The following is a 26,777-nucleotide window of genomic DNA, read 5'->3' on the forward strand; positions in this document are numbered from 1 at the left end:
ACACTTCACCCAGTGGTGGACCTAGGAGCTGAGGGGGACCAGCGCTTGTGACTCAACCCTACTCATCCCACCTCCAGGTTAGCTTTTTCTTTTTAAATTGTGATAAAATATACATAACATAAAAGCTGCCATTTTAACCATCTTTGAATATACAATTAAATGGCTTTAAATATATTCACAAGGTTGTATAACCAACCACCACCCTCTCTCTCCAGCTACCCAAGAATATACTTCGGCGAAATTTTAATTTAAACAAACAGAAAAAGGAATCAATTTGTTTTACTGCCAGCAAGCCGGGGGTGGGCATTCCCCAAGGGCAGGCCCATGCTGGAGAAGGTGCCCAAGACACCAGCCCTGAGAAGCCAGTCCTGTTCCCTGGAGCCCACCACTCCCCAGGAGGGCTTCACTGACTCATGGGGCCCTTCAGGAAAACAAGATCAAGTCTGGAAATACCAGGCCCTAGAACCAACTTCTAAAGGTCCCCAAATCGGAGAATCTGAGAATCCAGACACTTGTTTGGTTTCCACAGCCCCCTGTGAAGAGCTAAGTCTCGTGGCTCCTGGCCATCCTGTGATGAGGCCTCTGGGGAGGCAAACACCCAAGGATGGGGAGGCAAGGGGGAGGCTGGGAACTTTGAGGGTCGGGACCCGATACCCACAATGGGACTTGTCCGTGGCTTCAAAACTATCTTCAATAAAATCATCTTCTGAAGTTTTCTTTCAGGAACTGGGTGGCTCAGTGGCTGAGCATCTGCCTTTGGCCCAGGGCGTGATCCCAGGTCCTGGGATCGAGTCCCACATTGGCTCCCTGCAGGGAGCCTGCTTCTCCCTCTGCCTATGTCCCTGCCTCTCTCTGTGTGTCTCTCATGAATAAAGTTTTCTTTTGAGGGTTAATACCAGGGATATGATCTGGAGAAACTGAGGAATGAAACTCAAGCTTTTGATTCCATGTATGTCTAAGAGAGAAGATGATTTTCCATTACTCCAAATCAGAAAGAGCAACAGAAATGTAAATTATGGAACTTTCATCATTTAAATGAAAGCACTTCCCTTACCTAAGGGCAATCCAAGCGCCGCTTTCCTTTTGCTCGCAGTCCTGAGTTGAATTTCTCCAACAGTCCCATTGCTCTCTCCTACCCAGGGGTTGTGGTCCTGCCTGACTCCGATGGCGCTCTGACCTATTCTCCCACCGCTGAGAAATGACTAGAAAAGCTCACACCCTTGTAGGCTCACTGTGTACCTTCCCATGCACAGGTTTAAAGACCCAGGAAATATATCGGATCATAGGTCACATTCCTATTCTGCTCCCAGGGCGCCTGCTGAAGCAGCCCAGCCACTGGGTCCCACTGCCAGGGAGCTTCAGGAGGGCAGACGTCCCAGCGGCCTGTCAGGGAGGCCCCCCACCCTCCCCTCAGAGGATGACCCTGGCCCCTGTGGGCTCCTTACCCAGCTGAAGTCCAGCCTGGGGACTCGGGGCATCAACGGGCTCCGAGCCGACCTCAGGGGCGCCGGGCTCCCACGACTCACTGTTCTCCGACACCTCCGAATACGCGTCCCCCGTCCCTTTGTGCCCAGCCGCGGGCTCGCCGGCGCCCTGGTCCTCACCGCCTGTGTCCGCCACAGCCCGGGTCTCCTCGCCCATTTTCTCCGCAAACCACTGCTTCACCTGCTGGGAGCTCATCTGGGTCTTGTCGCAGAGGCTCTGCAGGTCCTCCTCGCACAGCGTCTTGTGCGACAGGTAATAGCCCTGCAGCAGCTCCCGGTTGCCCGGGGTGACGACCAGCAGGCCTGGGGGGAAGTTGCCCCGCTTATAGTCTTCGTACCACTTGAGCTGGCCGTTCTTCAGGGCGTACCTACTGTCCCCAAACCAGCGCACCACCTCAGGCCGCGGCAGGCCAGTCTGGGCCATGATGGCGTCGTAGTCCTGGGTGCTGGGCCATCGCGTCTGCACGAACAGCTGGCGCAGCAGGTGCCGCTGCTGGGCGGTCTTCTTGCAGCTCGCCTTGCCGGGGGGCTGCTCGGCCGGCTTGCCGGGCCCTTCCTCCTCGGGCTCACAGGCGCCCGGCCCCGGGAGCTCGCTCCTGCCGTTGGCCTCGGTGACCCGCAGGTTCTTGAGGTTGATCTTGATGGGGCTGACCTTGCGCTCCGCCAGCAAGTGGCCGCCGAGCGCCTCCGGGGAGCCATCTTCGCCGGGGACCCTGAGGTCCCCCACCAGCTCCTCGTCCCCCGCCTCGTCCTCCGCAGCCACAGCCACCACCTCCTCCTCCTCCAGAGCAGCGCCCCCATCAGCCCTCCTGGTGTCCTCGGCACCCACTCTCTTCCGCCTCTCTGAGAACCAGCTGTCGATCTCTCTCCGGGTCATCTTGGTTTCCGTCCTCAGGCGGTCCAGCTCGTCGTCGGGAGGAAGAGGGTTCTGCGCAAAACTGCTCTCCAGGGCTCTGAGCTGCTCGGGGGCTCGCTCCTTGTACTTGGTTGGCGTGAAGTCGGGGGTCTGGTGCCAGGCCTGGCGTCTGGCGGAAGGGGGGGCAGCCAGGGTGGCCGCGGGCGGGCCGCAGGGCACCTCGGGGGCCTTGGCTGCCGCTGGGGAGAAGGGCGCCTCGGGCCCGGGGTCGATGATGATGGCGCCGGGGTCACCGGGCAGCACGGTCCTGGAGCCCTTGAGGTTCCGGCAGTGGTACCGGCGGTCGCTGAACCACTTGCGCACCTCCCTGGTGCTGAGGCCCGTCACTCTGGTCAGATGCTCCACCTCGCTCTGCCCCGGGAACTGGTTCCGACAGAAGCTTCCTTTCAGGGCGGACAGCTGTTCGTGAGACTTCTTGTTCTTGTAGATGCTGGCGTCCAGGAAGGCTTGGGAGGTGATGCTGGGGCACGCCGTGAGCAGCGACTGGGCCGCGTTGACCACCTTCACGGCCGACGTGGTGTTGGAGCACACAGTGTTAATGGGCGCCACAGTGGGCTGCTTGGGGACCGACGTGACCGCCGGCGGCAGGGCTGAGCTGGGCGCCTGCAGCCCATTGGCCATCAGTGGCTGCGTGACCAGCAGGCCACCCGCTGCGCCCTCGGGCTGCCCCACCACGTGGCCCGGGAGGGCGGCCTGGATGAGGTGCTGCACGCCGCCGGCACTGGCCACCAGGGGCGTGTTGAGGACAGTGATTGTGGGCTGGGGTACGGACTGAATGACCGTATTGAACATCTTTTTCCGGGCGTCCTCGATCTCCTCGGGGGACCAGCTGATGCCCTGCTTCAGCCTCTGGGCTGTGAACCAGATCTTGAGCTGCTCTTCCGGGTACTTGGTGACAACAGTCAAGTAGCAGAGCTCAGCTTTGGTCGGGTAGGGGAACTTGTGGAAGGAGTTCTTGAGAAAGCTGTTGGAATCCATGGCCGCATTGTAGGTGGGGATGCTGCTCAGTGGGATCATCACCTTGGGCAGGGACTTGGAAGTGGGCAGCGGCTGGTGGCCGTGGTGCTGGGCGTGCACGGGGGGCGGCTGCTGCAGGGGGAGGAACTGTGCCAGACCAGCCGGCAGAACCGGCACCGCTCCCAGCAGGGGACCATTGGCCACATGCGGCCCTTTTGCCGAGCTGCTGGCTGGCTGAGCGACCGGGACCGCCCCGTTGACAAAGGAGTGATCCCCCTCCTTCGCCTCACTCTCCCCAGCTGAGGGGTTTGGTAAGGCCGTGTCACCCACAGGCTGACTGGGGAGGTTCTCCTTGAGTGTATGAATTTTTTTGGCTTCAGCTTTGCCTTTCATTATCTTCATGATTGGGGTTTTGGTAATGATGATTTCAGCCTGTCCATCGGTCCCTTCAGTGTTGGGCTCACTCGATAGGTCAGGAGTGCAGGTGCTCTCAGGGACACTCTGCTCCACGATGACATGATTGTCTGGCTTGGCCACATTCCACACAAAGCTGGCTTCCCCCGAGTGACACTTGGCATTGTGCAGAGAAAGTCCCTCAGGAGTTTTTGCCAGAAAACTGCATTCAGTGCAGACAAAAGTTGGGTCCTTAGTAAAGTCCATGTGCTCTGAGTTCATGTGTCCCACAAACTGGGTTATGTCCTGGGATCTGAAATCACAGTATCTGCAGGAATACGAGTAGCCATCCAAAGTGCTCCGGTGCCCATTGGCCAGGGCAGCGCCGTCGGTACTGCTGGCCGTCTGGGCGACCTCGCTGCTGGTAGCTGGCACTTCAGGGGGCAGCTCCTGCGGGGGTCCTTCGGGCAGAGCTGCGGCAGGCTGGGCCTCCGCACCGGGTTCCTGCAGCACCACGGTCTTCACAGGGATCATGCACGGGGTGGTGGACTTCCTCTTGCTGGCCATGGTGACAATCACTCTGGATGATCAGTGGGTGAGAGCTTGTCCCGTCAAGGGCCTCACAGTGTAAGTCCCAGCTGCTCCATGCAGGCCAAAGAAACAGTTTCCAAAGGCAGTTTTTTCAGTTGTCTGCAGAAAGCAAGCTTTTCCTATTAAACCTAAAGAGGAAGGGGAAAAACAAATGATCATGATCTCTAAGGTCTGTGTACTCTGATACCCAGATGCACCCCACTGCTTGCCTTCTCCCATCGGGGCCTTTTCTTGAGAAAGTTCACCAGCAACTTGAATGTGGAGCCCCCCAAACACCAACAAAACAGTACCCTGAAGAATGACCTGGGGATATTCCAATACCATTTGACAGACTTAAGACATGTGTTTTGTTTTGTATTTCCCTCTGTATTCTTGTATTAAGTAACTCAGATTCAAAAACCAAGCAACAACAACAACAACAACAACAAAATAATCCTCTTTTGGACCTCCAAATTAATTCTGACCATGTCAGAGTGAGAACAAAACATCCTAGTGTAATCCTTGTTTAAATGTTTGGGCCAACGAGGGTTTTTTCTTTTCATAGCCTTCCCACATATGAGAACAAGACGCCGCCTCTGCTTCTCCCAAGTCAGGCCCAGAGGCCTAGTCAGCTGCGGTGTGTGAAGTGGAGAGTGGGGAGGCTGGCTGCCACAGGAGCCGGGTCCCCTGCTGTGGCCCTTCCCTGCCTGCTGCCCAGGCCGCTGAAGGAGAATCGCCTCAGGTACTGGCTACATCCTGAACCACATCTCGCAGGCAGAGCCCAAGGTCAGAGGGTCAGGGGATCCACAGACCCAGTCTGGCGTACAGCAAGCTGTATGTGCTTTCTCTGTGCGCAGCCACCCCAACCTGTGGCCTCCCCCTGGGTAGGCACTCTACATGTGACCTCGGGTTGTGGTGACCTTTTCATTTCCTTTAGTGCCTTTAAAAAAAATAACTTTAAAATATTTGATCCATTTGAAATGTATTTCAAATGCTGAAAATTTCGAATAATTACAATTCTTTCATGAGCTGCCATGAGGAAAGTGTGTCTGCGGCCCCTATTAACATAATATCACCATAATCACCCTTACCTTTCTTTTAGCAAAGTGTAATGCTAATAACGACTAAAATAGTAGTAATTCTAATTCCAAAATCACGTCATCATCAGTGTTTAGATATGAAAATGTGAAGAGAATGAAAATATTTCTATTCAAGTTCTTAAATACACACAGCCAACTATTTTTCTGTTTGCAAGCCTCACCCTGATGATCACAGCTTTGATAGATCATTCCTACCACAAAACCAGTTGGGGTGGGACAAGAATAAACACACCAGACCTCACAGCTTGTCACCTTTTGCCTCACTGATCTGAAATGTTAGACACACATTTTAAAAATATTTTTAATTGCAAAGATAAAATATCAGTATTAGATGAAATGGAAGAAAATAAAACCGCCTATAATTTTGTATACCCTTCCTCCTAGTCCAGGTATCTTATACATATTTTTGTCATACTGGACACATGCTTGTGTTTTGTTTTTTTTATTGAAGATTCCACCACAAACATGTTCATTAAATAAGATTTTAATGATAACATTCGATAGCTGCTTCGTAATGTCGCACTAGGAATATAATCAGTCACCCTCCTTTGCTCCTGAACAGGCTTCCAGGGTCCCACTCTCACAGTGAAATGACCTCTGGGCATTACAATACATGTATTGTATACAATAGCATGTATCTCCTCTATCAAATTATTTCCTGAGGCTAAATGCACCGAAATGGATTCACCAGCTCAATAAGTATCAATATTTATATGATCCTCTATATACTGTTGGCACACATTTTAAGCCAAGTGCTTCACAATTCCAAGTCAGGAAAACTAAGAGTGATGCAGTTACGTATTTAGTGAGCAAATCGGATTTTCACTGAGGACATCAAATAGAATACCTGAAGCTGTAAGTGATGTGAGAAAAAACAGGTGAGCTGGATGCCATCAAATTAAACATGGTTGTGCTTCAAAAAGCCACCACTATGGGGGATCTCTGGGTGGCTCAGTGGTTTAGTGCCTGCCTTCAGCCCAGGGCGTGATCCTGGAGACCTGGGCTCGAGCCCCGATTCAGGCTCCCTGTATGGAGCCTGCTTCTCTCTCTGCCTGTGTCTTTGCCTCTCTCTCTCTCCCTCTCTCTGTGTGTGTGTCTTTCATAAATAAATAAGATCTTTAAAAGAAAAAAAAAAAAAGCCACCACTGAGAAAGTAAAAAAGACCACTCACAGAATGGGAGAGTTTATTTGCAAATCATGTATCTGATAAGGGGCTTGTATCCAGAATATGTAAAGAAAGCTTAAAACTCAACAATAAAAAGACAAATGACCCAATTAAAAAATAGGTAAAGGATTTAAAAAGACATTTCTCCAAAGATGATCTACAAATGGCTGATAAGCATGTACAAAAGTGCTCAACATGATTAGTCCTTAGGGAAATGCAAACCCAAACCACAATGAGATAGCACTTCACACCCACCAGGATGGCATTCGTCACAATGACATATAACAATGACACATATAGGCAAAGATGTGGTGAAATTAGACCGTTCATATGTTGCCGGGGAGATGTAAAGTGGTAACAGCCACTTTGTAAATCAGTTTGGCATTTCTTCAAAAAGTTAAATATGCTATATAAGACCCAGTAATTCCAGTGGTAGGTATACACACAAAAGTAGTAAAAATATATTCATACAAACACCTGTACACAGGTACTTATGACATCATCAGAATAGCCAAAAGGTAGAAACAACCTCAATGTGCATCAACAGATGGATAGACACAAGCTAGTATGTCTATATAATGGATTATTCAGCCATAAAAAGGAATGAAGTACCCATTACATGCCACAACATAGATGGGAACACGCGCACTCCAAGTAGGCAGTCACAAATGCCACAGATAACATGACTGCATTCACATGAGATGCCCAGAGAAGATAAATCCGCAGTGATGGAAAGTAGACTAGTGGTTGCCAAAGGCTGAGGGGAGAATGGGGAGTGACTGTTAATGGGTTGAGGTTTCTTTTGGGGTGATTAAATGTTCTTAGTCGTGATGATGGCAAAAAAAAAAAAAAATTATGAATATGCTAAAAACCACTCCGAGGTCAAACCCAAGAGGGGCGGAGGACAGAGTGCTAAAGCACTCACTTCTGTACAAGAGGGGTATCATTCCCACTTCGGAGGTCCCTGCACAGAGGACGTCACTTCTCTGTGATACTGCCCAACCTACTCTGGTATGGTTTACCCCTGCCCTGGGAAGAGGTGAACGGCAATGGTTGTGAACGTCAGGTTGGAGAGAAGAGAGCAAAGAGGACGCAGACCTGTCAGCTAAAAGCAGCACCAACACAGAGAAGAGGCCATGTGCTCGCCTGGAGGTAGGCGGCCGGCGGAACTCAGGAGCAGGTGTGTGGGGTCCCTGACAGCACACAGACACCCAAGACACGGTGCCATCACTGAGGCGTGTGGTGGGGCTTCACCTTGACTGGGCTTTACCGGGGAAGATGTAAATCACATTCCTGGTACTTCACTTACAAAGATGGACTTGATTTAGGGAAGAATTCCCTGTCATTCAAAATTAGGTCTCAAAGTACCCCAAACTGTCCTTCAAGTCAATGATCATGGAGAATAGCACTCCTGATGATTCTCTGAGTGGGTCAGTCAGTGGTCAATGCGGAAGGCAGTAGCAAGAGAACAGTACTGGCGGTAGTGGCCACACTGCCCAAGTGGTGTGTTCGTTACTAGAGGAGGCTCTGCATACACATCTTCTCAGTTCACTCTCACAGCAAACTCCAAGCAGGAACTAATCATTCCCATTTTACAGGCAAGAAAGGCAAGGCTCAGAGAAGGAGAGTACCTGCCTGAAGTGTACTGCACAGGGACCCCGGCAGTCTGGCTCCAGGGCCTGCAGCCTTAAGTACTCCATGCACTGGGCTCTCCGAGGAACCACAACACTGTTGGAATAAGGGCTGCAGGACTTTCCAAAGTGATCTTTTCCCCTCAATATTTATTAGAAAAATTTTCAAACACATGAAAAAGTTGAAAGAATTCTTCAGTGAACACCCTGGATGCTTACCATGAGGCTATACTTAGCAATGTTACCCATTTAGGTAAGTTTGGGTTTATCTGCCAGATACTTTTAAAAGGGTATCCAATAAAAGGGGTACTTACAGGGTAAAGCCTAAATTATCTAGAAAACCATTCAACCAGAAGACATTCATGAACCAGCTCTGACAAAAGAGGTCATAATTACCATGTGGAAACACAGTGTTTCCTAAATCAAGCCCTGGGTGACATAGGCTGATATAAATGCAAGGTTTTATGCTGCCAAAGATTCACAGAGAAGGTCCAGATGACAACCGCATGTTCGTCATTCTTTATATAATCTTTTCTATAGTCTGTCTTGAAAATGTCATAATTTTTTTAATGAAGAAATAAGAACAAAAGCCTGTAACTTTAAAAAAAAAAAACCCGTCTTTGGGAATTCAGAGTTACTCAATTCAAAGTTGCAGCTAATAGGGACGCCTGGGTGGCTCAGTGGTTGAGCGTCTGCCTTTGGCTCTGATCATCATCCCGGGGTCCTGGGATCGAGCGCCGTATTGGGTTCCCTGCATGGAGCCTGCTTCTCCCTCTGCCTCTCTCTCTGTGTCTCATGAATAAATAAAATTTTTTTAAAAGATTTTATTTATTTATTCATAGAGATGCAGAGAGAGAGAGAGAGGCAGAGACACAGGCAGAGGGAGAAGCAGGCTCCATGCAGGGAGCCTGACGTGGGACTCGATTCAGGGTCTCCAGGATCACGCCCTGGGCCGTAGGTGGCACTAAACCGCTGTGCTACCGGGGCTGCCCTAAATAAAATATTTTTTAAAAGCTGCAGCTAATAATCACTATATTTCAACACCAAAAATATACACGTGGAGCATGAAAAAAATGAGTTTATTGATCAAATTCTTAAAGAATTTTTTTCAACACCAAAAATATACACGTGGAGCTTGAAAAAAATGAGTTTATTGATCAAATTCTTAAATAATTTTTTTTAAAATTCTGAGGAAGGAACTGGAAGGATAGTAAGCTCCACAGGAGGACTCAAATGTTTAGAAATGCGACTTTCAGCAGGTTCTCTCCAAGTCTGGCTGCAGCCCTCCTGAACAGCCCATGATTTATCAGTAAAAACAAGAATCATGGGAGCAGCTGACAGAGTTACAAAAACATAACCACAGTGAGAGATTGTAACATGCTGCTTGTGGTTTTGAAAGATCAAGGCGGCGACAACACCGGGGGAAGAGAACGGGACTATGCCACCAGGCTGGTTTGATCGATATGGGAACAGTCGAGTGTTCGACAGTAACCAACTTCATATTTGGGGGGTACAGTATGCTTCATTGAATAGTGAATGGTGAGGCAGGGCTCCCAAGGCCCTCCCCTTCTTCAGGCACCTGCAGAGGTTGGCGGTCTCAGTGGGGGGCCCACGGTTTCCTGGGTTACACTGAGGACCCAGCTGCCTCCTCCAACTAGCAGGGACACCCGCTCCTCCAGCTTCATAGTCTTTTAAAAAGTCATGAAATATATTTAGAAGTTGGTCATGTGATACACTAGACCACACATAAATCTCGACTCATTCTAAAACAAAACCATGCAGGTAGCATTCCCTTTTGTAAAAAACTTGCTAGCAATATAGATTTACATTGAAATGCATCTTTTTTACTTCCTCTTTCAAATTATGGTCTTTATGTAGAAATTTCTCTCTCTTAGGAACAATGAAGAAAAGTGAAAATCCTCCCTACTCACCCCAAAGATAGCTAGTGTTAACAATCTAGGGTCCATTATTTCAAATATATTTTCTAGGCACAGATTACTAAAACCAATTTAAAAAACAAAAAATGGAGTTTTATTTTTACACTTCCCTTCTGCCCCTCATTTTCTTCCCGCAACAGTGGGAAGAGTGTCAGAATAAAATAGGTTTCCTGGATGGACACGCTACAGTTTCTCTCTCTTAAACAATGCTCTAATGTATGGATGCATCAGAATTTACTTCACCAATCTAGCTGTTAATAAACATTTCCCTTTCTCCAGTTTTTCAACTATTACAAGCAATGGCTCAATAACTATCCCTGTATATGTTTTTGTGCATTTGACAATTTCTGCAATTCTGAATTTCTTTCAAGAATTTCTGACTAGGGGGCACCGGGTGGCTCCGCTGGTAAAGTGTCCAACTCTTGCTCACAGTTCAGGTCTTGATGTCAGGGCTGTGAGTTCAGGCCCCATGCCCAGCACAGAGCCCACTTAAACAAAAACAAAACAAGAATTTCTAAGGACTAAACTATTGTTAGTAAAATACAAAGTTGCCCTCCAAATAGATACTGAATTGTCACTCTCACCAGCACAGAATGAGAGTGCCCTCCTTATCACTGCATATTATTACTGTTTCCAGTTTTTGCTAATTTAATTTGTCACTATTTTGCTAACAGTGACACAGAAAACTGGTCACTATTGTTTTAACTTGCATTTCTTTATAGGCATGGCTGAGAATCTCTTCACATATCACTGACATTTTGTGATTACTTTCTGTCCATTTTTCTATGGGATTTTGAGAGTCCTCCATCTACTTTTTAGTTCCACTATGGTAAACATACAGTGCTCTACTAGTTTCAGGTGTACAATATAGTGACTCAACACTTCCAAATAGGACTTGGTGCTCATCATAAGCACTCCCAGTTCCCTTCACCAGTTTTCCCTACAGCTCCTACATACCACCCCTCCCCTCTGGCAACCATCACTTTGTTCTCTGTAGGTAAGTATCCATTTTTTTGTCTTTTTATTTTTCCTTTGTTTCTTAAATTCCACCTATGAGTGAAATCATATGGTATTTGTCTTTCTCTGACTTATTTTGCTTAGCATCATAGAGAGTCCTCCATTTATTAAGGAAATTGGCTTATCTGTCACAGATGGAGCTGTGGTTTATATCAAGATTGTAAGGGTGTCTAAAATATTAGGAAATTTCTTTAAAAAATTAATTTCATTAATAATGGAGAAAAACCAAAATAGCATTTAGGAAGAATATACTCTAAATTTTTTGTGGCGAAAACCATGTAATATAAAATTTACCACCTTAACTACTTTTAGGTGTATAGTAAATTATATGCACTTTCTTGTGCAACCAATCTCCAGACCTCTCATCTTGCAAAGCTGAAATTTTATACCTACTGAACAGCAATGGCCCCTTTACCCTCATCTCTAACTCCTGGCAACCACCATTCTACTTTGTGCTTCTATGAGTCCAACAACTTTAGATACCTCATAAAAGTAGAAGCATGCAGTATTTGTCTTTTTGTGACTGGCTTTTTCACTTGCCATATGTCCTCAAAGTTCCTCCATACTATTGTATGTGACAGGATTTCCTTCCTTTTTAAGGCTGAATAAACATTCCACTGTATGAATATACAATATTTTCTTTATTCATCTGTTGAAGAATATTTAGGTTGCTTCCATGTTTTGCCTATTTTGAATAATGCTGCCATGAACATGGATACAAATATCTCTTCAAGTCCATGCTTTTGTTACTTTGGGATATTTACCCTGAGGTATGTTTGCTAGACATGCAGTAATTCCAGTTTCTATTTTCTGAGAAACTTTATTAATATTCTCCATAGCAGTTACACCATTTTACATTCCAATGTGAATTTCTCCACACCTTCACCAACACTGGTTATTTTCTATTTATTTGGGTTTTTTTTTTTATGGTGGCCACTCTACCAGGTATGAGGTGTTATCTCATTTGGTTTAATTTGCATTTCCCTAATGATTAGTGATGCTGACATCTTTTCATATACTTGGCTATTTGCATAGCTTCTCTGGTGAAATGTCTATTCAAGTTTTTTATTCATTTTTCAATCAGGCTATTTGTTGTTGTGTTGTAGGGTTTCTTTATAGATGTTAATCCTTCTCAGATACATAGTGTTACATAGTTTGCAAATATTTCCTCCGATTCTGTCAGTGACCTTTTCATTCTGTTGATTGTTCCCTTTGAGGTGCAGAAGTTTTTAAGTTTGATGTAGTCCCATTTGTCTACTTTTGCTTTTGTTGCCTGTGCTTTTCATGTCATATCCAAGAAATCATTACCAAACCAACAAGCTTTATCCCTTATGTTTTCTTCTTGAAGTTTTATAGTTTCAGCTTTTATGTTTAGGTCTTTAATCTATTTTGAATTATTTTTTGCATATGATTGAGGTAACAGTCCAGCTTCATTCTTTTACATATGGAGATCCAGTTTCTCCTGCATCATTTGCTGACGGGACTATCGTTTCTCCATTGTGTAGCCTTGGCACACCTGTTGGAAATCACTGAACCATATATGCAAGAATTTACTTCTGGGCTCTCTATCCTGTGCCAGAGGTCTATGTTCATCTTCATGCCAGTACCATACTGTTTTGCTCACCGTAGCTTTGTAATATATTTTGAAATCAGGATGTGTTAGACCTCCCACTTTGCTTTCCTTTCTCAAGAACATTTTGGCTATTCAAGGTCCTTTGAAATTCCACATGAATTTTAGGATTTTCCCCCCTATTTCTGCAAAAAAAAGAGATGCCATTAGGATTTTTAATAGAAGTTGCACTGAATCTGTATATGGCTTTGAGTAGTATGGGCATTTCAACAATATTAATTCTAATCCATGAACATGAGAGGTCTTCCTTTTTGTGTCTTCTTTAACCTCTTTATGCCTGTTTTGTCGTTTTTAGTGTAGAAGTCTTTTTTTTTTTTAAAGATTTTATTTATTTATTCATGAGAGACACAGAGAGAGAGGCAGAGACACAGGCAGAGGGAGCAGGCTCCTTCCAGGGAGCCTGATAAGGGACTTGATCCCAAGACCCCAGGATGACAACCTGAGCCAAAGGCAGACACTCAACCACTGAGCCACCCAGGTGCCCCTACACTGATTTTCATATGTAGAACCATCCTTCCATTTCAGGAATAATCCCACCTGGTTATGGTACATAATCCTTTTAATGTGCTATAGAATTTTATTTACTAGCATTTTGTTGAGCACATTTATATCAATAGTCATCAGGGGTACAGTCAGTAGCTTTCATGTAGTATCTTTGGTTTTAGTATCAGGGTAACAGTGACCTCATAAAATGAGTTTGGAAGTGTTCCCTTCTCTTCAATTTCCAGAAGAGTTTGAGAAAGTTTGGTCTTAGTCAATTTTTCAATGTTTGGCAGAAATCTCTAGTGAAGCTTTCTGGTCTTGAGCTTTTCTTTGTTGGGAGCTTTTTGATTACCGATTCAATCTCCTTACTAGTTATTAGTCTGACCAGATTTCCAATTTCTTCATGATTTAGTCCTGGTTGGTTTTATGTTTCTAAGATTGTATCCACTTTTTCTAGGTCTTTTCTAGTCTCCTATGATCTTTTTTATTTTTATGGCATCAGCTGTAATGTCTTTCTCATTTCTGATTTTTGTTATTGGATCTCCTCTCTCTTTTCTTAGTCTGGCTAAGGGTGTGCCAATTTTTTTTTTTTTTTTTAAGGATGTGTGAATTTTGTTGATCTTTTCAAAAAACCAACTCTGTTTCATTGAATTTTTTTCTGTTTTCTATTCTGTAGTTTTGCTTTAATCTTTATTATTCCCTTCTTCCTGCTAACTTTGTGTTTAGTTTGTTCTTTTTCTAGTTCCTTGAGGTGTATAGTTAAGCTGTCAATTTAAGATCTTCCTTTCTTTTAATGTAGGCATTTGCAACTATAACCCTCTTAGTACTGCTTTTGTTGCATTCATAAGTTTTGGTATGTTACATTTTTGTTTTTATTTATTTCAAGATATTTTCTAATTTCCCTTCTGATTTTACTGCTTGTTCAAGTGTTCAAGAGTATGTTGTTTAGTTCCCACATATTTACGGATTTTCCAATTATCTTTTTGTTATTGATTTGTTTCATTTCATTGTGTTTAGAAATGGCACTTGGTAAAATCTCAATCTTCTTAAGTTTGGTAAGACTCTATCCTAATATGCGACCTACCCCAAAGAATGTTCCAGGTATGCTTGAGAAGAAGGTGCATATTCTGCTGTTGCGTGTTTTGTGTATGTCTCTTAGGTCCAACTGGTCTATAGTATTGTTCAAGTCTAAACTCTCCTTCTTGAAAAGATTTAGCAAATGAAGGAAAAATGAAGGAAATGTCCTTAGATAAGGGATATTTACCAGAAACCACAACAAATGTTACAACTAATAGTGAAACATTCAAGTCAGGAACAAGGTAAGAATTCCCATCATCATTAACATTGTAATGGAATACTAGACAGTAAAGTATGATTTTTTTTTTAATGTAAGGAACAAACAATTAAAAAGAGAAAGAGAGAGATGAGAAAAACATGTTATTTGCACATGAGGAGACTGCCTAGTGAGAAAAATTTCTGAAAAACTATTGTAATAATAGGATAGGGTAAAAATAATGAGACACATTTGCAAAAGATACACACACACACACACACAAATCATTAAGTTTCCCATATGCTAAAAATAATCAATTAGAGAAGGAAATGGGGGGTTGGGTAGGGAGAAGAGCCCATTCGCATTAACAACCAAATCTGGAAAAGGTCTCAGAATAAATCTTTGTAAGACATGTGCAAAATCTAGAAAACAATAACTACAAAACTTTAGTAAGAACAAAAAAAAAAGACCTAAATAAATGGAGTCAGAGCCCTCATATTCCTGAGGGCACAGATTCAGAATATTGTACATGTTAGTCCTGTCTAGATTACTCTCTAAATTCAGTGCAATTTCAACCACAATCAAAATGCTACCAGGTAAAGCAAGTATTGTAAAATGTCAATGGTAAAATATAGGTGGTGAGTATATGGATGTTCACTACAAAATTATTTCAATTTTTCTATATGTTTGAAAATTTCTATTAAAAAATGTTTGAGCAACTGCCATCAGGATTTTTTATGGAATTTGATAAGCTAAATCCAAAATTCCTCTGGAGGAGGAAAAAAGCAGAAAACAACTTTAAAAGTTTTGAAACACAACTGTTTAGAAGAACTTGCTTTACCAGACATCAAAATATATTTTAAAGCTTAGCTAAAATAATGTATTATCAGCATAAGAAATGGTAAATCTAGCTACACTTTGCATATATGAGATTTCAGGGTATGAAAGCAGTGCTATTTTTAAATCAGTTAGGAAAGATAGTCAAAATAGTATTAGGACAACTAAGTTCAATCCTAACTCATATTTTAAAGAACAATAATTTCCAGGTGAATTTAACAGAGAAATATAACAAGCAAAACTGCAAACATTTTAGAAAAAATAGAGTAAAAAAACTAAGTTTGTGCTGAAAAATTCTTCCTGTGCAAGGCTGAAAACCTAGGGATTACAAAAGAAAAGGTTGATTTGATTTTGTAAATGCTACAGATTTTTGAATATTAAAGGAAACTATTAATAAGGCTTAAATACAAGTTGTTGGACTCTTGATTTTAGCTCAGGGTGGTGAGATCAAGCCCCATGTTGGTTCAGGGGGGAGTCTGCTTGCAATTCTCTCTCCCTCTCCCTTTGCCTCTCCCCATGCTTGCATGCTCACTCACTCACTCACTCACTCTAATACATACATACATACATAAATCTTTTTAAAGAATGAGGCTCTTCTCCCTTCCTCACAGATTGGCAAAAATTAGAACAGACCAGGCCATATTTATGTACCACTGCTGAGAGTATAAATTGGTGACATTTTTATGGAGGTTAATCTAGCAACAGCCATCAAAACCTGAAAAGGCCTCTTCTTTTATCTAGCCATTTCCCTTCAAAGAATCCACATAATCTGATGAAGTACAAAAATACACACACATGACTGCAAAGATATCCAGTCATTTGCTGCATTATTTCATAACACAAACAATGCCCATTAGTTGGGTGGTGATAAAACAAACAGAACTAGCACTAAGAAATGAAATGAAGCCATTTAAAAAGATTAAGACCTATGGGTACTGGTGCAAATACATTTCCAAGGATTTTTTTTTTTTTTTTTAAGAGAGAGAGAGCCTGAGGGCAAGCAGAAGGAGGGGCAAAGGGAGAGAGAGAAGCAGACTCCCCACTGAGCAAGGAGCCTGACATGGAGCTCAATGGGATTATGACCAGAGCCAAAGGCAGATGCTTAACTGACAGAGCTACCCAGGCGCCCCTCATGTGTTGCTTTAATTAAAAATTATCAATAAGAATTAAAATAAAAAACATTAATAGTGCCAATGAGCAGTACACCCTGCAAATGAAGTGGCCAGCATACAGGGTGGCTGAGTTGCTCTCATTTAGAGCTGGGAAGTTCAGTGTGACATGAACCATCTTGTAGTGCACAGGACGGACGGGTGTCCAAGCTTTGTCAAAATGGACCCCCCACCTGGTATCACTATCTTATCATTTACTTGGCAACCTTGCCTTGTGGCAGTCAGTTAACTGGAACAAAAAATGATAATTGCCATGGATTTACCTGTACCAGGGAAGTGGAGGGAACATAACCACTGTTTTCAAGTATTAGTTTCAATCGATTCATGGGTATTGACCACTCCGTAGAACTCTTGATACCCTGAATTCCATAAAGGTGCAAATGGAGGCAGAATCTTGGAAATGCAGACGTTTGACAGTTAAAAATACCTACTTAGAAGTATCCTAAACATCACACATTTGTGTGAAGTTGCACACAGTAGCTGAAAAAAGATCAATGAACCCTCCCCCCATCACACACCGGAAGTGTCAAAAACAAAACACCCAGCAGATTCTCATATGAATGCAGTCTGGGCTAAAAATGATAGAATGTGTGACTACCTTTCAGAATCACTGTTCATCATGAGTCAAGTGATTCCAACCGTGGGGATCAGTGGCTGGTATTGTGAACCACGGCCATAAACTCCCAATTAAATCAATGGGTTCCATCTCAAGAGACTTCTGCAGTGTAAGATAACACCACACAGATGAGGATCACTTTGCACCAATGGCGCCACCGCTACACTGGAAAGAAAGGCTGAGAAATTTCCATGATCAACTAAGAAACTGGATTTACTACAATTTTATCTAATAGCCTGCAAAGTGCTTTCATTTCTTTTGATCCATCCCCATAGCCTCCTCAGTTGGTTATTATTGCCCTTTCCTCCATCTTAGCATTGAGGATCTGTGAGCAAGAAAGTGGAGGTGACATGACCAACATCACACAGCAGATTTGTGGATAAGCCTGCTATCTTGACTATAAATCCTATGTTGTTTTTTAAGCCCCATTCACTCTGAATACCAACTGAATAATAAACCCACTACATTTAATTAGTTTTATATTATTAATTATATTATTTTGAGCCTTCTTACAGAGGGCTCAAAGGGTTTTCTGAGTTGATTTATTCCAGGGTCATTATTATTTTGTTTAAATTACAATGACTTGACAGGGCTACCATGATCCTTAAGATGTATAACATTCTACACTGTCAGAAGAGAGGATGCATTATTTACTCTTATGTATAACTGGAGAGGGGCCAAGTGATTAGACCACGTTAGTCTTCAGGAATCTATAACAAAAAGAACACAAGGAAACTGTCCATTCTCAGGAATGTGTGTGGGCAGGACCTTGGCAGGCCAGCAGATCTGTTGTCTACAATTGTCAGGTTTTGCTGAAACAAAGAAAGGAGTTACAAAGAATTCAAGTCCATTTCTAAGCCGGAACCCTCAAGTATCGAAGCGCTAAGCCCAGAGCTGGCCTACTTTTACTCTAAACGATGGTCACAATACTTTTTGCATTTAGTAATCACCCTTCAGCTGAAGGCTCGGGGCCAGAGCTCTATCCTTGTTTCCCTCCCTCAAACAATTCTTGTTTCTGTCAAGTCACCAACAGAAATAGCCTGTTCCCATCGGATGTTATCACCTCTTTGGTGAACACTAATTTATTCTTTCTCAAGCTCAGAAAGGTGATTATGATATAAATACAGAGTACTCAGAATTAAAGGGATTTTAGAGACGGCATATTTCAACCACTCATCTTTGCATGAATCATCTTGAAAATATCACTAACTGGTTAGGAAAGCCTATGCTTGAATACTTCCAGAGACACAAAGGTCAGCATCTATTACTGAGGTTGAAAAGACGTTGCGAAGGGTTCCTTGCAGTAAGCAAAGAGAGAGAAACTTCTGGTAGGCTTTTCTCTCTAAATTTTTCACTCAAAAATAGTTTAGGGCTTACTATAAATAAAATCAAAAGGTTTTATGTGCTAAGTACCATGAGCTAGATACTGGATATACAAAAATTTTTAGAAAGATGCACCCCTGCTCACAAGAAGGTTTTGCTGTGGCTCTAGGCTATGAGGCTATCTGCCAGTATCCCAAAGCCTGCTCTCCTTCTGGACACACTGGATTTCCCTGCTCACCTAAAGTCAGATATAACCAATGAAATGCAGGCAAGTGTGCCATTTCTAGGAGAAAGCTTTAAGATAAAGCTTCATGCTTTGCCTCGCTATCTGTGTCTGGCCCGCAACTGGCAGTGTTCCAGACTGTGGCTACTCTGTTAGCATAAAGTGAGAACAAAAGCTGACCCACAATGTACACATAGTGTGAGCAAGAAATAACCTTTGCTGTTTTAAGCCACTATACGGTTTTTGGACCTACTTGTGACTACAGCATAAACCATCCCATCCTGACTGATACACAGTATAAGGGAAGCTTGACAAACAATCAAGCAAAATCAAACAGTAAGCCAAGCGCCATAGTGGAGGCATGTACAAGATTCAATGAGGGTGTAGGAAAAGCCATACCACCAATCTAAGTTATCTGGAGGACTTGCTGAGGCCTCAGAGAAAAGGCAGCCTTTGAATTAGAAGTTAAAGGATGAGTAGATATCGTTGAGAAATGAGTGTTCCAGACAGGGAACACTCTGTGGAGCCATAAAGGGAAGTGAAAAAACATGGTACATTCAGAGGGCCACAAGGAGCTCAGTCTTGCTGGTGTACGCAGTCTGAGTGGGATGATTTCCCATGAAACTGAGGAAGCTGATGCTCTGGGGACCGTCACTGGCATGGGCACCTTCAGTGGCCTACATCTATATATTTTTTTATAAATTTATACTTACATTCTTTTAGAAAAAAGATTTTATTTATTCATGAGAAACAGAGAGAGAGAAAGAGGCAGAGACACAGGCAGAGAGAGAAGCAAAGCAGGCTCCATGCAGGGAGCCTGATGTGGGATTCGATCTCGGGACTCCGGGATCATGCCCTGAGCCAAAGGCAGACGCTCAACTGCTAAGCAATCCAGGCATCCCTATACTTATATTCTTTATATTCATATATTCTTTATGCTTATATTCTAGATCAAGTTCCACAAAAGCTAGCTGTGGTTTGGATAGGGGAGAGGAAAATAAGGAAATGATTACAGGTCTATAGAGAAGATCTGTAGACCTACTAATCTTCCAATGACACCTTTTCAACATTTGAAAAAATGAATCATATTCCCTAGCAGTCTTTCCCCCCAGATCAGTCATCCTTGTTCCTGTATTTCGTGTCATAAGTTGGAATGTCTGCATCACCCCACTGCTTTTCTCCGAATACACTCTCGTTTTTCTATAACCTTCTTAGGAGTGACACCTGAATCTAAACTGAATCCGCCAGATGTAGTCTGAATATATTTGTCATTTTCCTTAATGGCATTTCTTGTCATACTTAGTCCTTCCATAAAAATTGTTACCCAAATGATGCTAGAGTATTTATACTGTGAGCTTCTTCAGAAAAAATATGGATCAGTGCTCTTGGATTTAATTCACATCATTACTACCAAAACACACTTGTTTGATTTAGCTTAGATTTGACAGGCTCTGAGGAAGAAGTTTGGTAAGGAAAAGAGAAATAGTTAATTCATTTAACAACTGTTTACCAAGCACTTGCCCCATGCCAGGCACTGTTCTAGATGCTACAATATACCATAAACATTAAAAAAGAAACAAACAAAAAACCACAAAATAAACAAAAAATCTCTGCCTTCCTGGAGTTCACATTCTAGTTTGGGCAGTGGGGAGGCAATAAACCAAATAAATAAATGAAATTGTGTGTTAAAAGAGTTGTATTAAGTGCAATGGAGAAAAATTAAGCAGGGAAGGTGGGACGCGGATGAGGTCGCAATGTTAAACATGGTATTTGGATTGGTCTTCTCACCAAAAATGGGACATTGCAGCAGACTTGAAGGTGAGGAAGTGAGCCATCTGGATGTGTGGGGAGAGCATTCTAGGCAGAGGCACATGCTGGCTCACGGACCTTAAAGTGGGAATGTGCCTGGCTGGTTCAAAGGACAGCAAGGCAGCCAGTACAGCTGGATGGAAGTAGTCAAGAAAGCAGGAGGAGATAAGCCCAAGAGGTGAGGAGGCCCACTGCGCAGAACCCTGTGACGACAGAGTTTCTCTAAGATGGGCAGAGCCACGGGGAAAGCTTGGAACAGAGAGGGCTGACAGGCTCCAACGTGCTACGGGATGCCTCTGCTGGCTGTATGGAGAACAGACGGCAGGAAGAAGTGGTGGAGCAGGAAACCTGTCAGGAGGTTATGCCAGCAATCCAGGCAAGAGAAGGCAGCAGTGTGGACCGGGATAGCACAGATGGAGGTGAAGAGAAGTGGCTGGATTCTAAATACATTTGGAAATTAGAGCTGACAAGATTTCCTAAAGGACTAGATGGAGCGTGTGGACACTCTGAGGTCTCTGACCTGAGAGACTGGAAGCATGGCATTGCCAGCAACCAAGATAGATTTGAACCTGCAAAAATCAAAAGCAAATCTGTGCTGCTAAGACTAGAAGGTTCCTTTCTAGGTGTAAAACTGGATGGAGCTGGTTTGGTCAGAAGTGTTTTAGAGAAGTAATGGGTCAGGCTGCTAATGAGCAGGGAGGCTGGGCAAGGCCAACGTTCCCAGTGAAAAGACTTTGCTCTGTGCCAAAAGCTGCTCAAACCCACAGAGAAACTGCAGAGAGGAGGGGAAAGGCGGAAAGATGACAGGCAGGGGTCAGGAGCTGGGGACAGGAGGGTGCTGGGAGCAAACCCAGGATACCCTGAGAGGCAACCAGTCAGAACCTGCACCCGGAAGTGTGGGACAGCTCCTTCCAAAGTTAGATGGTATGTTACCTGCATCCTAAATTGTGCTTCAAGAGTAGATTACTTTATTAAACTTAGAACGAAAGATTTTTAAAAAGCAACATAAATGGTTTGTTCTGGATGTGGTCTTACTTCTGAATTACATTTGTTTTGTTTTAATTGAATTTTTCCAGCATGGGCCAGAGAGTTTACAGGCTAAATAGCTTACAGGAGAGTGAGCTGGCTTGAACCTCTCAAGAACATTCATTCAAAAAAGAACTCTCTGGCTCTCCCCTGTGGATATGATGCTCCTCCCCCCTCCTCCTTCTAGGCTCAGACTGCACTGATGACATTTGCCAGTGGCCTCACTACAAAGTCCAGCAAGATCTTACACTGGAGAAAGGATGCTGAGTTCACTCACAGTAAGAGAAATACTAATTAAAATCACTTAGCATCTCTTTCTTTCATTTACTTTAGAAAAGCTCAGAACGTTTAACAATATACTGTGTTGGCAAGGGTTTGAGGAAATAAAGTACACACACCGCTTGCATGAGTCAAAACCAGTAAAACCTCTACTGAGAACTATGTAACAACAGCTAATGAAACTAGAAATGCTCTTTCCCTTGTTTCAGCAAGTCTGCAGTAATGTCTGTCTAAGGTAATCCACTGTCAACACTATAACAGCATAAGAATGGGAATAACCTCACTATCCACAAAGTTGGGAAGAGAGTAATATGCACCCGCGAACAAGAATGAGGTAACACTTTTATACTATTGTGGATTAATCTTCAAGGTATCTTGATACATCATTTTTAAAAAACCAAAGTGAGGAAGAAAAAAATAGATGTGTGCTTGGGTGTGTGTGTGTGTGTGTCTATATACACTTAAAACATCTCTAGACAAATACATGAGAACCTAGTAATCCTGACTGCCTCTGGAAAGTGGGAGCAGGGAGTCAGGGAAGCTGTTCCCTGTGAATCCTTTTAAATTTTCAACGATGTGAATGTGCTATGTATTCAAAACAAAAAATTAAAATTTGAATTTATATATAAATGGAAGAAACGTTAGCACATTTCTTGAAACGTGTGGGTTGTTACAAATGGCAATGAGTGGAAAAGTGAGTGGCTAATGGGGTTGGGGAGAGAACAAGAATCTGTGATGAAGGTCAATGCCACGTGGGGCTCCTTTACATGTCAAACTTCTAATAAATGCAGAAGGGCTTTTAGTTGAACTTCTGTACTGGTGTACACGGCCACTTCATCTACAACCCTAAGTATAATACTTACATTTAAATAGATTTCATCTGCCTCCAGCTTAAAACCATAGTCCTAAAGTAACTTAGAAACATCCAAGACAAAGGAATGGGACAATATATACATGGACAATATATGCAATATATAAAAACTCCTATAGCAACCTGCTACCCAGTCTCCATTTGAGTACATCCATGGTCTGGGAGCCTGTTATCACTTGTAACTATTTATCACAAAGCTTTTCTTAGTTGAGCCTGATTCCCAGGTTCTAGATCTGCCTTTTTTTTTTAAGATTTTATTTTATTTTATTTATTCATGAGACACACAGGCAGAGGGAGAAGCAGGCTCCATGCAAGAGGCCCGATACGGTACTCGATCCTGGGACCCTGGGATCATGCCCTGAGCCACTGAGCCACCCACGTGTCCCTAGATCTGCCTTTTTAATTTTTTTTTATTTTTTAAAGATTTTATTTATTTATTCATGAGAGAGAGAGAGAGAGAGAGAGAGAGAGAGAGGTGGGAGGGGGGCAGAGACACAGGCAGAGGGAGAAGCAGGCTCCATGCAGGGAGTCTGATGTGGGACTCGAGCCCAGGTCTCCAGGATCAGGCCCTGGGCTGAAGGCAGCGCTAAACCACTGAGCCACCAGGGCTGCCCCTAGATCTGCCTTTTGAATGGACACAGAACAAGTGAACTGTGTGACCCATCAACCTCTTTGCCCACCTATCAGCCTTCACACAGTGGAGGTGATCATTTCCCTCCTCGGCCCTCACTTCTGTGGTGTAAGCACCCCAAACTCATTCCACTTTCTCTAATAATTAGCTCTTCAGATACATTCTAATTTGTCCATAGAGCTCTCAAAATGTGGCAGTCAGAGCTGAACAAGCATTCAAGATGTAGCCCAATCAGAAGAGAAATAAACAGAAGCAGTGTTGTAATTATTCTCTCACCATTACTAACTAGTACCACCGGAAATCTATGTAGGTAGATGTTCTTTTTCTCCCCATACAGAAGAGGAACTTGAGGCCCAGAGACGTGAAGTGGCCCCGTGGGACAAGGGAACCTGCTAGAATTTGGCAGGACTGGGATTCTTTCATCATAGGCCATTCTACAATCCTGAGAGAGGAGTTCTGGGCTTTCTTCCCTTTGCCTCTTTGAATTCTACCTTCTTATCCTTTTTTTTAGCCAGGTTATCAGGGGTCATAGCTATGTGGCTCTTGTAGACTGCAGAGGGCCTTGGTGGTGATGGCATGCTCTCCCTTCTCTGAGAATCACAGCCCTTCTTTTCTTTCAGCTTTTATTTATTTATTCATGAGAGAGAGAGAGAGAGAGGGAGAGATGTAGGCAGAGAGAGAAGCAGACTCCCTGTGGAGAACCGATGTGGTACTCGATCCCAGGACCCCAGGATCACACCCTGAACCAAAAGCAAATGCTCCACCACTGAGCCACCCAGGCGTCCCAATCACAGCCCTTCTAAGACCTTCTCTGAACACCCTTTTAAATGTCTCAGTCAGGCCCCAGCCTCCATGCTGAAGAGTTCACCATTATAGCACCCTGTTTCCTTCGTAACATTTACCAATATTTGTCACTGCATTTGCATCATCCTTCCATCTTTCCCTGCTTTGCTGTCCCTCACCCCAGCTAGGCCCTAAGCTCTGTGAGGTCAGGGTTTATATACCCAACAGTATCCTCAGCATCCAGCATGGGGCCTGGCACACAGTAATGATTTTCAGTGAATGAACAGATGAATAAATGTGAGCTGAGAATGGGGTTAAGCATCTGCTTTCAGACAGAGCTGGGTTTGTTCCAAAGCACCACCATCATGACCCATGTATTCCTGGGCAAACAACTTCACTCCTCACGATCCAACCGCACACTGGTAAACGGAGTCAGTGATGCCTACCTCACAGGGCTGACGTGCTGCTCAGTGAAACGATATGGAGGGTATGAAAGGCTGTGGCTTGCCTCCTGGTACATGGCGAGCACTCGGTAAGTCACAGTTCCCGCAGCGACTGCTGCTGCTCTAACTCTACTACCTCCCACGCAGAGGCCAGCCATGGAAAGGTGACAATTAAGTGTAACAGCAAAAGGTACATCACTTGTTTTATCCAGCTTCCTGTTTGATTACAGTAAAAAACATATAGCATAAAATTTATCACCTTAACCATTTCTTTACTGTACAGTAGTATCAACTATATGGACACTGCCATGTGACAGATCTCCAGAACTCTTTTCATCTTGCAAAACTGAAACTCTGTACCCACTGAACAACTTCCTTTCCCCCTCCCCCCAGCCCCTGGAAACCACCATTCTACTTTCTGTTTCTAAGAGTCTGACTGCTTTAATACCTCATCTAAGTGGAGTTATGCAGTATTTGTGTTTCTGTGACTGGCTTATTTTACTTATAATAATATCCTCAAGGTTTATCATCTATGTTGTACCATGTGACAGGATCTCCTTCCTTTTTAAGGCTGAATAATATTCCTCTGTGTGCAGAGACCACATTTGCTATATCCTCTGTAGATGGATATTCAGGCAGCTTCTACCTTTTGGCTGTCGTGAACAATGCTGCTAGGACCACTGTTGTGCACGAATCTTTTCGAGACCCTGCCTTCAATGCTCTCAGACAACATACAGATCACTCTTCTTCAAGCACTCCGCAAGGCAATGATGCGAGCAGCACGGCCCCACTGTAGCAGTCACATCTGCTTTCGCCCATTAGCTTTCGTCATCAAATTACCTCTCGCTCAAGCTCATTCCCAGCCTTTCCTGGTGCCCTCCAGAGTCCTCTGCTTTTAAGTGAATTTGACAGGTCAAACCTCAAATCTATTTCCTTGTCAAAAAGAGAGGGAAGCAAAGTAAGTGTTTCCTTCACCCTGTCTGTTGGAAAATCTCCAGGGCCCCTGCAGAGTAGGACAGTCCTCCAGGGCCTGAGCAGAAGAGAGTTGCAGGGGGGAAAAAAAGGAGAGAGCTGCAGGAGCCTGAAGCGCAGCCCCTGGAATGAGGTGGGACTGTGCTGATGCCTCAGTTTGCCGAGGGCAGTTTTAACACATTTACTTCAGGAGTAATTTTTTTTTAAGATTTTTATTTATTTATTCATGAGAGACACACACAAAGAGAGAGAGACAGACAGAGAGAGGCAGAGACACAGACAGAGGGAGAAGCAGGATCCATGCAGAGAGCCCCATGTGGGACTCGATCCGGGGACTCCAGGATCACACGCTGAGCCGAAGGCAGACGCTTAACTTCTGAGCCACCCAGGCGTCCCAGGAGTAATGTTTTGAATGTGGCATTTCATCAGGAAGTTCTGTTTCCCTTGACAGGTAAGATGAAATTACATTCACTGGGTTTATCAGTCTTGTGACTTAAAACCAGAGCAGTTCTACATAAATCCACCTCCGAGCTTATGATGCCCAGTCAGAAGAACCAACTGGATTTGATTAACAGGTTCCACATTTTCCTGGAACTCCTCAGGGTCACAGTCACTTTCAAGTTATTGTCCTGAAGGACAGCAGAACACAGGTGTTGGGAGCCAGATAGAAGACACATTTGGGGCCTTCTGGGGACTCTTGGATCTGTCTTGAGGTACCTTAGAGTCCCAAGATCACGCAGAGGTAATGAGGAGTAATAGGTCTCAGCACCTGAGCCTTCTCTAGTCTATAAAGCAGTAAAGTCAATGAGAAATCATGAAAGTAAGAGTGGCTGTGACTGCGCAAATATAAAACAATTATTTATTCCCAGGCATCATCACACCAGGCATAACGTACACACATCTCCCTATTTCCATCTCAATCCTCTTCCTATGGTACATGTGCGCACACATGCATGCTCACCACCAACACTCAGGAGAGTATTTGGGGACATGTAACTTTTGGTGTGAACTAGTAAGCAAATCTATGTTCTTTTCATGAGATTTCCAGAGCTTAAATCAAAATTTTCTTAGAAATTCTCGAGGGCACACATGAGAACTGATGCAATGCACCTACCATCACAGATTTGGTATAAATTGTATTTGCTTATCCAATTTTTAAAGGCTACTTTAATACTACATGTTGGTTTGGTGGTAATGTTTCTATGACAATCTTAGACAATGAAATTTCATCTGACTTTC

The 26,777-nt window shown here is 43.8% G+C and overlaps 1 protein-coding gene across 10 annotated transcripts in view; it reads right to left on the minus strand.

Annotated features, from left to right (window-relative positions):
- The window catches only part of ZHX3 (zinc fingers and homeoboxes 3), a 125,248-nt gene that overhangs the window by 6,703 nt on the left and 91,768 nt on the right, over positions 1-26,777 (minus strand). For all 10 annotated transcript variants that reach the window (XR_012018598.1, XR_012018597.1, XM_072801036.1 and 7 more), the window contains one exon: positions 1,446-4,469. Coding sequence is in view for 8 of the 10 variants with exons in the window: in XM_072801036.1 (XP_072657137.1) it covers positions 1,446-4,317 (2,872 nt within the window). In the remaining 2 variants the exon portion in view is untranslated. The remainder of the gene's footprint in view (positions 1-1,445; positions 4,470-26,777) is intronic.

Source organism: Canis lupus, chromosome 26 (genome assembly GCF_048164855.1).
Source record: "Canis lupus baileyi chromosome 26, mCanLup2.hap1, whole genome shotgun sequence".
NCBI classification, from domain to species: domain Eukaryota; kingdom Metazoa; phylum Chordata; class Mammalia; order Carnivora; family Canidae; genus Canis; species Canis lupus.